This window comes from Acipenser ruthenus, chromosome 17 (genome assembly GCF_902713425.1).
Source record: "Acipenser ruthenus chromosome 17, fAciRut3.2 maternal haplotype, whole genome shotgun sequence".
Lineage (NCBI taxonomy): Eukaryota > Metazoa > Chordata > Actinopteri > Acipenseriformes > Acipenseridae > Acipenser > Acipenser ruthenus.
This window is the reverse complement of record NC_081205.1, coordinates 4,925,436-4,939,962: the sequence shown is the minus strand read 5'-3', so window position 1 is coordinate 4,939,962 and position 14,527 is coordinate 4,925,436. Positions and strand designations below refer to the sequence as shown.

The 14,527-nt window shown below is 38.5% G+C and overlaps 1 protein-coding gene across 3 annotated transcripts in view; it reads left to right on the top strand.

Annotated features, from left to right (window-relative positions):
- LOC117423027 (zinc transporter ZIP11-like) overlaps positions 1–14,252 on the top strand; it is a 138,750-nt gene extending 124,498 nt beyond the window's left edge. For all 3 annotated transcript variants that reach the window (XM_058989842.1, XM_034038371.3, XM_034038370.3), the window contains exons 9-11: positions 10,096–10,194; positions 11,305–11,463; positions 11,634–14,252. In XM_058989842.1, coding sequence (XP_058845825.1) covers positions 10,096–10,194; positions 11,305–11,463; positions 11,634–11,712 — 337 coding nt within the window. In that variant the 3' untranslated portion in view covers positions 11,713–14,252. The remainder of the gene's footprint in view (positions 1–10,095; positions 10,195–11,304; positions 11,464–11,633) is intronic.
- Positions 14,253–14,527: the final 275 nt, after the last annotated feature.

The window sequence follows — 14,527 nt, the reverse complement described above, 5'->3', positions numbered from 1 at the left end:
TGTCCATCCATCAACAGTCCAAAGCACCTTTGACCATTGTTCCATAGTCCAATTTCTGTGTTCTTGTGCATATTTTAGCCTTTTAGTCTTGTTCCCCTTTCTTAACAGAGGAATTCTTACTGCAACACATCCTTTAAGTGCTGATTTCAAGAGTAACCTTCGTACTGTTGATTTGATGTACAACGACACCTGTGCCTTCTGCCAGTTCTGTTGTCAATTTCACTCAAAATTCCACTTAGTGTTTTTCCTTCTTTATGCAAGTCAAGGTTGTTATAATAGTAGAAAACACTAGTGGAGGCGCTAAGTAAATTGTTGATGCTCATAATGCATCAGAGTAGAAAAATGCAACATGTCTAAGACTTTTGCACTGCAGAGTGTATATGTGTGTGTGTGTATATATATATATAATGTGTGTGTTTTCTTTTGTTTGACTGGAGTACTTCACTGCAGCAGTAACGCACGTAAGGCTAGTCTTCAGTGTCCAATTACAAGCAGTTTATTTCAACTTTTCTTGGATTTATAATTCAGATCAGGTTCAGCTGATGTCTTTCCCATCTCATTATATTGGATAGAAACTTCTCTTTGGTTCTTATATAGCTACACTACTGTGTTTGAACGCACTTTATAACTGCAGGTTATAAAAGACATATATGCATTAGACTTGCACGTGGGAGTTGGCTAGAACATCTATAAAGGTTAAGACTGTCCTCAGGGACAAAAAAGCCTACACAGTATCAACCCTTTAACCCATGCAAAACCTGGGATTAGCGCAGGATGTTACAGGCTTTAGCTTTTTAAGATTGCCCTGTATCAGCACTTTGAAGTTAATACACACAAGGGCCCCCAGCTTGGGAGAAGTTTGGGCAAACTTCATCTAAGACACATTTTCTGAGAAGAATGAAGTAATTGTATTTAATAGTACAAAACTAAATAGAAACAAGATAGTTGCAGGGTGGAGCAGTTCGGTTGTTGTTCTGAGTAGTATTTGCTTGTTTTAAAGCGTTAAAATTGATTATTCTCTCAAAATTCGCCTTTGCCTTCAAAATATACCCAAGTTCTGGAATCTCGGTCAGTAGTTTGAAATCTTCACGAGTCTAGCAGTACATAAGGTTTGATTCATTTACTTACAATATGTAAACTTGAGGGGGAAAAAAGCTCTGCACCATATCCTCTGTAGAAATGTCAAGGAGTAGAGCCATTGTTATGTTGCACAAGACAATAATAATAATCAATTTACCAATTAGTACAAATAATATATTATAATGTTTGGTAAGTCAAACAAATCACATATACCACATGCACCAATGCAGTATCTGAACACAAAAAATATAATAGTAATAAACTATCACAATAACTGCTTTCGGCTGAATTTTTTAAGTTAAAAGTTGATTTGCACAGGCAGTTAATGGTATTGTAAAAGCAGTGCAGTATGAACTATATTTTATTTTACTGTGTTCGGCTATATCTTTGTCGGTGAGGTGTATTTTACTCACACACAGTGATTAAGCTCAGCATGCGCACACACCTTCCTCTCTGCACTAGCTTACAGTCACAGATTGCGTGAGGAGCTGTGATAAACAGAGAGCCGGTTGCGTGCTAAGCTGGCTGGGTCGAACAGGTAGGGCAGGTATGAGGAAGTGCTCTGGGGCCCCTGTGGTTTCCAAGCACTCTGCTTCCCACCTGCAGGGCCATCAAAAGGCCCGCCAGGCAGCTAAAGTGGGAAGCTGTGATGTAATCGGGCTCCCGAAAACAATCAGCTCTTTCATGGCATGTGATAACAATCAAAACAGTATGTAAGCCTGCCACGCAAGTCTCAGCAAGAGGCGGGGGGTACTGTACACACTGTGAAGGACTGAGTGCTACACTGACTCACTGGAGAAACAGAAAGTGCTGTAGCTGGTGGGAATGTACAGCTCAGTACGTTTGTTCTGGATAGAATGCGTACTGTAACTGCTGAATGCAGACATTCACCAAGAGTATAGATTTTCTTTCTTATAGCAAATGTATGAGCGGGTACACAGGTTATACTGCATGTAATTTATATTATACAGTATAGTGATGTACATTAAAGCAAACCTTTTTGAGGAAAACAGCAAAACCATTTTATGTGACTGGAGACATTACTGCAAAAAAACTGGGTGACATTTATTAAAATATTGTTAATTCACCACAGCAGATATACTGTTATAAAATAAAAAACATATCAACATGATTTTAATAAAGGGATTACCCAAAGCATATTTTGTTTTTAATAGCGTTTTCAGGATGCTACAATGCATCATTTCCTTTAAAAAATGCAACTTGCTATATATAAACTCTTCCTAGCACATTTTTAAAATCTTTTTTTGATAGTTATCCGCATTTGTAAAAAAAAAAAAAAAAAAACTCTATGGAAAAAGCTAAACGTTTTATCAGTATGGCTCTTTGTGTTTTTAATTGAGAGCCAACAAGACATTTGACTGATACATGACCTGTTTACACAGCAGAATGTGACAGTATAGCTTTGTGTGTGCAGTGTACAGTGTGCATGGGCTGTCAAACAACTTGTATCTGATCCATTGCATGCCGTGATGATCCAAATCAAGATCAGGCAGTATACCAGTTGTATTCTATGGACAAAAGTAATCCAAACCAATTAGCCATTTTATCAGATTAGATGTTATCAGTTTGTGGCTTGGTTTGTAAACCACATTTGCACTTGTAAAGTGGGAGATACCATTCAGGTTTCAAGTAAGGGGGGAGTGATGTCACAGAAGACGACTTGAGAGCAACTTTAAAGCATGTTTGCACATTTTGTCCGGTAGTGCTTTTCCATTCGCTATGTTCTTCTCATATTCTGTTAGAATGAAAGTCATGTTCATGTCAGTAAGTAATATCTAAAATGTACTATGCTTTCTCTTGAGAACATTGCTTGTGGTTCCATGGGGTCAATTACAGTCACTCAGTGGAAATGGTTCTAAATGACTGGTTTCTAATCTGGACAGTCATTAAGGGAAGTTCTATAGGCTGGTTGGTTACTGGGCAGGAACTACATTAGATGGCAGAGATTCATGCATTTGGAATTAGATATTGGGTGAAAAATGCTTTAAAAATGTAAGCTTACACTGTTGCTTTGATGTGGAATTAGGAGATATACAGTATGCAGTGTAAGGGTTTTAACCTTTTAGCACCTGAAATTCCCATATGGCTATACCAAAACAGGACAGGAACATTGATACTCCAGAGAAAGCAAACTGTGGTTGCTCACTTCTTGTGTTTAACATCATGATGAATGAACACTGGCAAAGGAAGGGGAGGGATCCCTTCTGTTGAAATCCCGGATTGCTCTGTGAGGAAGCAGGTGGTTTCTTTATGTAATTATTGTACAGATCCAAATTTGACGTGTCAAGAAACACAGAAAGCGCTGTGAGTAATAGTGTGGTTTAAAACTGCCCCAGACCGCATGGATTCAGGACTGTGTTAAACACTCCGCTCATTTTAATAAGAGATTTGAGTGAGTTGGAAGTTGATCATTGCAGGATACAGATGTGAATCTGATTCTATCAATGGGATCTGTAGCACTATCATTTCATACTGTGCCTCATAACCACAGCAGCAACTTGTGACAGCCTTACGGTCCCCAATGTTTGCCTACAGATGCACCAACCTCGATTACTATCTTGTCAAGATCAGAGATGAGACTGGTCACTGGTCTACACCAGCAGTGCTGTATTGTTTCCTTTGGCCAGAACTCAACCTATTCCTAAACATCCTGTCATTAGGGAGCACACGTCTGTTGCTGGATGGGATATTTAAACTATGGTAAATTATACTTGACTTACTTTTCCAGAGTATTTTGTTGTCTTTCTATAGGGCTGGTGCATATAGATTTGTCCAGCCCATTTCAGCACAATCCTGATGTATACTGTATATTAGGGTAGAGCTGATAAAGTGGTAATTGTCAACAAAAAAGTAAGCCATTACGTATTAATTAAATGATCCTTTATCTATTTAAATTGTAAAAAGTGCCAATACTAATGAGCATCAGTGGATGCTGTGTATTTCAGCTTCAGGTACAGTCTTCCAATTCTCATCCTTTCCATGAGAAGTTTTTGTTGTTACTGCTGGGTCAAAGGTGAGAGGTCACTCTGGAGGGGGTAGGGGCGCCTGCCTTGTCAGTAAGAGCTCTTCTTGTTTCTCATAGAACCTCTCTTTCACAGGCCCTCTCCTTTCCCGGACGTTAATTTGTTGTGGTCTGGGGATGGTAATGGCCTCTTTGTACTGGAGCAGAGGAGGAACAGGCCCCAGACAGTAGACTCACTGTTTTCAGTAATGCATGGCTTTTCCTGTTTTGGGATAATGTTTGAGGGCTCTTTTTTTTGCTGTTAAGAAAACTCCTGCACTTTTTTTGGTTTGTTTTTTTCTTTTGTGTTTCTTTCCAGTTGAGGCAGGACTTATGAAGTTCTGTTTTTGGAAAAAAGTAACTAAAATAGAGCAAATGCAACTTAAAGTTTTGGCAGGAAGTAGTCTACGGTACTGTTTTGTCTTTAGTGACCTCATAAAAAAATAAATAGCTCTCGCTTGTGGGATATTTGCAAGATATTCTTCAGTTAGTAAAAATTTCAGCCCAGTTATAAGGATGACCTTTGGGGATGTACAGAATGTGCAATTCTGATGGGAATGAGACATAATTTTCCAATAACTGGTTTCCTTTTGTCCCCACACTAGAAATTCCCAGCATTTTTTCCTCAAGTGAACCACAGCTTACCCTCCTAACCATTAACCAGTGTGGTTTGTGTTTGCACGACTGCAACCCAGTCTTGGCCTTCGTACTGATGTAGCTGCAGGGATGGAAATAAGACCAGAAGGTTACTTGCATAGCAGTTTCACCCAGGCCAGGTTTTGATATGAGCTTGATTAGCCACAGTTATAGGTAACAAGATCCAGTGGTGTCTTCATAAACTCACAGTGAAACCAGGAATGGATCAAAATGCTATGCAGTGGGAGTTTTATTTCCATCCCTGAGCTGTATGATGTCTTATCATTGGGTTTTTTATGGGTGATGTATGTTTAAAGGTGCAACCTGTACAGCATCCAGCAGTCAGAGTGTTTTGAACAATGGGAATAGCTCCAGGTTTTGTTGCATCTTTGAAGCCAGTCGATCTCAAGGAAGAGCATGTGTGGCTCAGAAGGGACTGGATTGTGTCTTGAAGGATTGTCAGTAGGATGGACCTCTCGCTTTCTAGAAGGTGGTCCATTAATAAGTCCCTTAATTGCATGAATACCTGCTCTGTTAGCCAAGGTTTTCACTTTACAATGCTGATATTTGATTTAAACAATTCCAAACACAGCGTTATCATTAATTACTGAACAAGCCTGCCATCCTTTTAATTCTGTATGTGCCTATTATACATGCTGTGGGTTTGTTCTTTCATTTTGCTAGTTTTGTAGCCTGGCTATTAGTTTCTGGAAGCGAGGTCTTTACAGTTTAGCAAATATATTTTTGAATTGTATTAAATAATCACAACACATAAAAGGTACATAAACCCCTTTCAAATAAAAAGCAACAAAGAAAATAACACCTGCGAGCTGTGTTGTATACTTCCCTTACCTCTGCTCAGTCCCAGTATTGGGCGTTATTGCCAAAGCGACCTGTTCCTGAAAGCATATTGTTTTAGATTCCATTAAACTCTTAAAATCATTACCTCACTCTGTCCCTGTAGACTTCAGGCAAATCCAAAATGTCACTTTCAAGAAGTAGCTTTTTTTTCTTTCTTTCCTAAAACTGTGTAATGTCAAAGGTATGCCAAAAAAATGACAAGGTTCAAGTTTAGGATGCTCAGAGGTTAGGCCCCAGCGGGGGATCCAGCTGAGGTTCAGATATATATTTTTTTATGACCTGAAGGATTCTGACAGAAATTTGGAAGGAGTGATGTCATGCAATAGTATTAAAGAGCTGCATATTCTCTCCACCCCAGTGTTAAATTAACTGAGGCTGCTGTAATCCAGCAGCTTTTTGAAAAATATATATACATATATATTACAGATTCAGTACATTTGTGTCAGGAATGAGTCTATATGCCCGACACAAAGGGAGGACTCCAGCACAATTAGTCATTAGGTCCCCCTGCAAAAAGTCCTTGTCTTTTGTATTTGGGTTGCTTTTCTGCCATTAAGATGGGCATTAGAGATAGTCAGTCAGAACTGGGCCGGAGCTCTGATTCCAGTTGAGTTGTAGCATTGGGCTGAGCCCAGCGACAGGATTATAGAGAGAAAGTAAACTGGCTAAGCTAAAGAATGGACTTGCAGTCAACACCTGTACAGTTTCACACCTATTGTTGCAACAGACTAGACCATTTATAAATGGACCAAGAGCTTCTATATTAATCGCCTTCACTGGACCATGGGATTGAAATCAAACTGAGGTCACCCTTGCTAGAAAGAGGATGTGCCGATTTGGCATCTTTTTCCCATGAAACTCGTACTACATTGACTAAGGATGCAGCTGTCAGGATCTGATCCTTTTTCCTCATTCCAGCACCATATTTAGTATGTCAAGGTGCTACAAGGAACGCTAGATCTGGTGTGGGGGGGGGGGGGGGGGGTTGTTAGTATTCTACATAAGTAATAGCTTTGATCTGCATTAAACTCTTCCGTCCTGCAGAAAATAGTCGTTACTGTATGTCACTGTAGTAGTCGTTATATTGTATCTATTGTATCTAGTCTAAGATATTGTATCTAGTCTTCAGGCACTATATCATCCCTGATGAGGTATATGTGGGTCTGAATTATGTTTTGATTAAGAGGTAATGTCTAGACTTCAGTCAAGAAGTCTCCGGAGGTTAAACTTATTTAACTATTTCAGTTCTCACAGTTGACACAGGCTAGATGAAAAGTATAATTGACTTCAGTAAATGTAATGTTGTTTGTTCTTATAATCTCCATCCAATTCTTATCAGATTTAATGTGATCTGCTGGAAAAAAGCCATTTGCAATATACTATTAGTCACTGCATGAAAAAACTTCATCCATAACTTAAACACTGAGCCATAAAATCTAATGTAAAAATAACATCTTAGTCTGGTTTTGACAAATGTCTTTTTCAGTGAGAGCAGGAATTGCACAAGTTGAATTTTGTTCCATTAAATCAATTCTGTCATTTTACAACCTGATGTTTCATAGCCAGGATAAATATTTTACAAACAAGAGTAGACTATATGACATAATAAAAAATATGCCTATCAATGACAATAACACATTCATACAATTACATACCAACTTAAATTACATTACCCTTTATAATTACTTTTGGTGTACAAGTCTACTTGCTAAGCACTTTTTGAGGTGTGTGGTGCGGCGCTATATATATATATATATATATATATATATATATATATATATATATATATGTATACTGATACTGGTGTACAGATTTGACTTAAGGTATAGTGCAGAAAATGCTTCAAGGGCAGTGATTTTTATTTTTCTATGACTTTTACATTTTATTTTATTGTATATATTTAAATAACATTTTGTCCATGAATTTAAGTCGAGCATTGTCTGTTTATGTTTTTTTCATGTAATTTACAGTAATTTACATTTGCTTGAATAGAGAGGGTATGTGTCTTATACACAGTTGCGATTTATAGACTTGATATTTGTGGTAACCGAATTTGTTTACAACCCGAGGGGGAAAAACAATTTAATTAGCATTTGATCTCTCCTTTTGTGAATGAAGCCATATAAAGCAGCTCATAATGTTGCGAGCTGAGCAGTTCCTGTCATGAGTTGTTTCAAGATTTTTGATAGATGACATAAAATCTGCTTTTTATGAAAGGTTTCAATGGTGCTGTTAATGAAGTATGAGTGTCCACCACTCCACCAGTATTACAGTATAAATACCTTTTCACATCTACGTTTTGTATGGTTAGTGTTTCTCATTATTCGCCTCAGAAGTCCAGTTGTCAAAGTCAAAGTTGTGAATGTATTTAATTTTTCAGTCATAAATTCCATCAGACTGTCAATGAAGCAGGCAAAGGGCAGTGTTGCATTTTTATACTGTCCTCTACCAAATACAACAGCTATTTGAGTTCAGCTGGATGCAAATAGCATATAAAAACAGACACAAAGAAAGCTCACATACTGTACACATTCACTCACATCCTCACACAGTACATGCGCATTCCCTCATTCACACACAGGCTGCTGCTGCAAGCCTTTTCGTGACTAGCTGTCATTAATCTTCCTACTCCAAAAGCAGTATCTTGACATGGTGCCAGCAGCAGCTGGGGAAAGCCAAAAAAATCTTCCAGAAACAGAGCTGCTTTTTTCGTTTCCAAACCGTTCCCGGCTCATGCCTTGCTGGCCCCCCAGGGCTTTGCTGCAGAACAAAAGATTTTCTCTGGATGCAGCAGAGTGCTACAAGCACAAAAGCACAGTCAAACAAACAAAATCATTAACATCACTTTGAACAATGTTGTTTAATTGCTGCCCAGGCTTGTGTCTGCTGTGCTGTAGACAGTGGACAAACATTGTTTTTCCCCCCAAATGCAATTGGAGGTGTTACAGAGACCCCTACTAGAGCAGGTGGCGTGGCGCAGCAATCATATCACAAAGCCGCTGTTTTCACATTTAAAACACAGCTTATAATTTCCCCTGTGGGCAATCACGAGAAACAAAACCAAAAAAAGAAAAAAAAAACAATAACGATGAGTGAAGTGTCCTGGGGTTTCACAGATCGTTAATAATACAGAACTATTGCAATTTTTTTTTTCATGCCACAGGCAAAATAACTTTGTGTCATTCATATTGTGTTCTACTAATCCATGGGTATCATTTTCTTTTGTTTGACGTGTGTTGATTCTTCCGGCTTAGCATTGTTCATTTAATTATGTATTTGAAGATACTGTAAGATACAAGTTACCCATTTTTGCATGCTGACTGTTTGCCAAAAAGACCCAAAAATAGTCTTACACATAGGATTTCTCAAGCATGGACAACAGAAAAGATGCTGTGTCAGCTCTAAGAACAGAAACACTTTCTATCACTTGTGGATATAAGTTTGGTTCTGAGCCAGCCAGGAGAGGTGAAGTCAATACGTTTTAAATGGAGTGCTTTACTGGTGATCCAGAGGCAGGACTCGGACATCCTAGCTCTTGGGCTTGTGTGAATCGTACAGAGTCAACAGCCACTATTTTCTGTCATCAATTTTGTGTTCTACATTTAATCATGGGGCGGCACAGTCAAAAAAGTATTTTGCAAAGGACCCTGCCCTTCACATATGGTACCTGGTCATGTTCATTTCCTCACATGCCTTCCTTGAGATGTAGCTGTCCGTTTGCCCAGCTTGTCATCATGTGGGAATCTGGAAGAAATAAGGGATGAGAAAAAGTTATATCAGCAAGGGTGGTCACATTTGCTGTAATTTTGTGGGGGGGGGGGGTTTTATGTTGTTTTTGTTTTAACTCAGAGCTCCCTCGTCATCATTTTTGCTTTTGTAATCTGCTAATCATTTGCCAGTTTAACGAAGATCATACATGACCAAACCAACCTCACTCCGGAGCTTATAACCTGCCTTCATTTCCGGATCAACTGCTGCTTTTAGGATGGTCATGATACAAGGGGAGGAATAATTGGAGCAGCAGCAGGATTGGCTAGATAGCCAGCTAACAAAATCACAGCCACTGATTAGCTTCCCCCTACTCCTCAATTAGAACACTCTGTGTCCCAGTACTGAGTGTGATAGAGACACATGATTGCAGACTGGGTGGATGGTTTCACAGCCCCTGATTAGCACCAACTATCTTTAATTACCTCATTTAACTTAGATAATGTAGTCAAAAATCTGTGCTAAATGGGGTCTGTGAAACCAGCCCAAAAACTTGAATTATGATATTAAAACACTGATGTATTCTCTCATCAGCTATTAACAACAACGAAACATCAGTGTTTGATTTCTGCGTGGATAAATTAAACATTTTTAAAAAACATTTAAAATACTTCCAGTACCTCCAGAATATTTTATCCAGTATAAACATTATTCATATTTTTTAAGCTCTGTTGAAACAAGCAAATAATATGTAATGCTGTAATTGTTCTTTCTTTTTTTTCTTTCAGGAATCTTGCCATTGGAATCGGGATTCAGAACTTCCCAGAAGGCCTTGCTGTGAGTCTTCCACTTCGAGGTGCTGGAATGTCAACATGGAAGGCTTTCTGGTAAAATAAATACAGTCTATGCAACGTTACCTGTTTTGACAAACCAAAATCTTTTGAAAGAAGAGCACTGTAGTATTTTTACAAACACAGGAAAATCCATTAAAAAAATATATATATATATATAATTATTGCTTTGTTGATACTGCAGGTACCCTAACTGTGGCTGCCCTGCCTTACCCAGCAATGACAGCTAGAAAGATCAAGTCCAAGGTAGACAGGCAGTATGACATACAACACTGTTCAAGTCACCTACTTCTGTACCAAGGCTACATAATAAACGTTCTATTACCTGCGCATGCTGGCAGTGGACTTTTGACTTTGTTTCAAATCTATTTCTGATATAACCCAGGTGAAAACATCAGCATGTTGCATGTAATAAAAGCATGTTCATTCGAAGAAGCAGAAAAAAAAAGCTTGAATCCTGTGTCTGGTAATTTACATGCCATAAAACACTTAAGTTGCATAAAACAATAGAGGGGATGGCAAGAAAGGTAGTTTCTGTTGCCAAGAAATACGTTTTATGGTGCATATACACTTTGTGGTGTCGAGTGGTGGCTCCATTTCTGTTATCTTATCTCAGCAGTTTTTCTTTCTACCATTGTCTGTTGTTTTTGAAAGACCCAACATTTTTTCAGATCTTCACACACCCACACTCTATACAGAGGAGATAACAAGATGCCCTGGTGTTTGGTGCTACAGCACATAGCAGATTATTGCAGCAGTACTTGACATTATCTGCTGTCTAAACATACAGGCAACACTTATCGGACCACCTTGACTGGATTGCATTTTTGGGGGAATAGGGAGAAAGAACCTTGCTATGTATCAAATGTTGTTTGTGAGAGCACCTGTTGTCCTTTTGGCTGGGGCGTGATGCGCACTGTTCAATTGCTTTGAACTCTACATGAATTTGTGTTACACACCTATGAACCCAAGTATGCCGTTTGGGTGAAATTGGCAAATGTTTTTTAAGGAGCATTATTATATTTGGGGTAGTGAATCAGTCATCCTGCAGTCTCACAAAAAAATTATTTTTCAGGACAGCATTTTCAAAGTTCCTTCTGATTGATAAAATATTTCTTGTGTGATTTCCCTGTCCTGTTTCTGCAGGTACGGGCAGCTGAGTGGGATGGTGGAGCCCGTGGCGGGGGTGTTGGGTGCCTTTGCTGTGGTCGTGGCTGAGCCACTGCTCCCCTATGCTCTAGCCTTTGCTGCCGGAGCCATGGTGTATGTGGTGGTGGACGACATCATTCCTGAGGCACAAGTCAGGTGAGAACTTCCATTGGTCCTGTGTTTGGACTTGTATTTTAAACATTATGAATGCAGAGCATGTTAATCAGAAATGTAAGAATGGTGCAAGCATTGAAGTGCACAAGCTGTGTAAATCTGCTCCAAACATGGCAAAAGAAACCGAATGAAACAGTCCTTGTGTTTTGTAGTGGAAATGGAAAGCTGGCCTCCTGGACCTCCATCCTGGGCTTCGTAGTGATGATGTCACTGGACGTCGGGCTTGGCTAATTCATAGTTATCCTGCCAGTTCCCAAACCAGGAAAGCTTACCCAGCCTTCTTCAGTGAAAAAGACCAATCTCTTATTGTCTTTCCTTCATGCAATTTGTTTACTGGAAAAAAAAAAATGCTTGTTATTATTTTATTGTGGGCAATATGATTATTTTGATTGTATGTTATCGTTTTATTTGTAAGCCCATTCCATTTTACAGATGACTTGATGGGCAAGATTGCTGTTAACTATAAATTACTTAATCTACTGTACTGTGCAGTAAAGACTTCTGATTGCTGTACAGTAGAGTCACGTCCATAGGCAGGCCCCATTCATTTATTCTGTCACATGTCACTATTACCAGAATAGTTCAGGGCTCCATTTGGCTGATCAGAAATCTGTCTTTAACACTCATACCTGTTGACTGTTTTATACTCATTGTGTTTTTACAATACCATCTGGTCTATGTTTACATAAACTGTAAAAAAAAAAAAAAAGGTATCTCAGCACCATTATGAGTGATAAAGAATATGAATAGATCACAGTATGAATTTGCCTCTGCTTTTCAACTCAGATACATTCAGGTTGGGGGTGGGGGGAGGGATAAGCCAAGGGAATGATTGTATACATTTAAAACATGAAAGGATTTAAAAGGGCTGTTGTATTACTTTTTGCCCTGCAGGATAAGCTTACTGTGATTGATGGAATGGCAGGCTGCCAGCCCATGTAGTTTCAGACCAAACAAAAGCTGTCACCAGTGAGGTGTGGCATCTAGTAAAGAACAATATCAACAATATAAATATGCCTCACTGAGACAGACACACTAAGCGCCAGTGCAAAAATTTATATCATTTATTGGAAATTGTAGATTGGCTGTATGAAACGTCAAGTTAATATTTTAAGTTGTTTTCATTTCTAATTTTGCACTGGAGCTGGAGCTTAGTAAACTGGGACTGGAAAGATTCCACAGGAAAGGTACAGCTATTTGAATTCAATTCTAGAAGGGATAGGCAAAAAAGGAATGGTTTCGTTAAAATGATTACATTAGTCATATTAAAAAAAAAAAAAAAAAAGGGAATGCAAGGAATTGCATATTGGAGGGGGTCTGTGCTTGGGCTCGGATAGTGAGGTACTCCAGTCCAGCAAAGACTCCCAGCATTTGTCTAAATTATTAAGGTGAGCATACGAGAGCAACCATGTTTCATCAACTGTTATTTCGGCAATGGAGGGAATATTGCATTAAGTGCTGCCACTATCATAATAAGATGTTTAGACTTAGTCCCTCTGACAACTACATATAAATTAAACTGATACATTTTAACAGCTGTTCAAAGCTTCCATATTGAAAGGCCACAATCTCAAAAGAGTCTCTTCTGATTGACCAAAGGCAACATATTTATCAAAGTAGGAGCCAAATGAACTCCGGGAGACATGCTTCCTTGTTTCCAGAAACACAGGAACATTTCACATTCAGAATCATGATTCCTCATCCAGTATATACTGGGCTTTAGACAGGATGTGCTGTAGCCCTCGGATTAAAAACACTGGGATCTGGGGATAGCTGAAGCCCCAGATTGGTGTGGGACAGCCTTACAACATATCTGATAGGCAGACTTGTAACTAGTTCTACTGGGGTACACCTGTCATATGTATAGCTCAAATTCTTCTTAATGCTGCATACTGTATGTAGAGAAAAGACTGTTTTATGGATTCTAAAATGAAAGATATGGCCAGCATTCTTTATTTGTGTTCTTTATCTGAGCTTGGACATTATGATGCTTATGCTTGATTTGTCTGTACCTTTTTATGTTAATAGTGACGTTAATAGTTACTCTGTGGTTTTGTTTTTTTAGATGATCTTGGTGCGTTTTACCCTAAAATCACACTAATTTTTGTTCCAGTCTAAAGTTTACACCACTGTGACTGATCTATAATAACAATTGCTAAAGGGCTAAAACTTGCATGCATATTGTTTCTTACTAGTCATTCTGACCAGCACTACTGTACAAGCTTGTCATCAAAGCATGTCGAGGGTGCAGAAAGATAGACAGCTTGTCACTGTGAAAGAGACAGTTACCTGTCATTCCTCTGATAGACTGCTAATTAGGGATGACACTCCCCCGAGAACAATGAGGAAATAATCCACAAACAACGAGAATGTCAGGGGTTTAATGTGGCACACAACAGTGCTAAAAATGTAAAGGCATTAAATTAGCTTATTTTTTTATTTGCTGCTTGTACACTTTGGGGATTTCCTAAATTAAACCTGCCAAGACAGGTCTGTTTTAAATTGGAAAATCTACAGAACAGAGGGAAATGTTAAACTTAGTCAATACTAGTTAAGCATGACCAACAATCATCCAAAGAGTTGGTTGTTACATAATGCTGAATCCAGCTGATTCCAACACCTAGGAAGGGAGTTGTCACTGGTTTATGAATTGTACAAACACAACAATTATGTATAAAATGTAAACAAAATAGCAGAGAGCACATTTAGCGTTTCCAGTGTTTGATTTATTCTGTTTTGCTTTATTTAAATAAAGACCTTAGTTGACGCTCCAGGTGAGAAAGAGATATGGGTTTATTTTTATGTGCAACATGAAATTCTTTTTTTTTTTTTTTTTTTGAATAAATTGCTTTTGCCAAACAAATGTTTTTTGGGGTTTTATTTGCCTTATTTTGTTAATAAATGCTCACTGATCTTCTTCTTCACCAAAGTTCATGAAAAGGTACAGTAAACAACTTAAGAAATAAACAGAAACTGAATGGTTTATGAAGAGTATTCAGTTCATGTCGTTCTGAAGTCAAGCAAGAGCATGCTCCTGGCAGTCAAA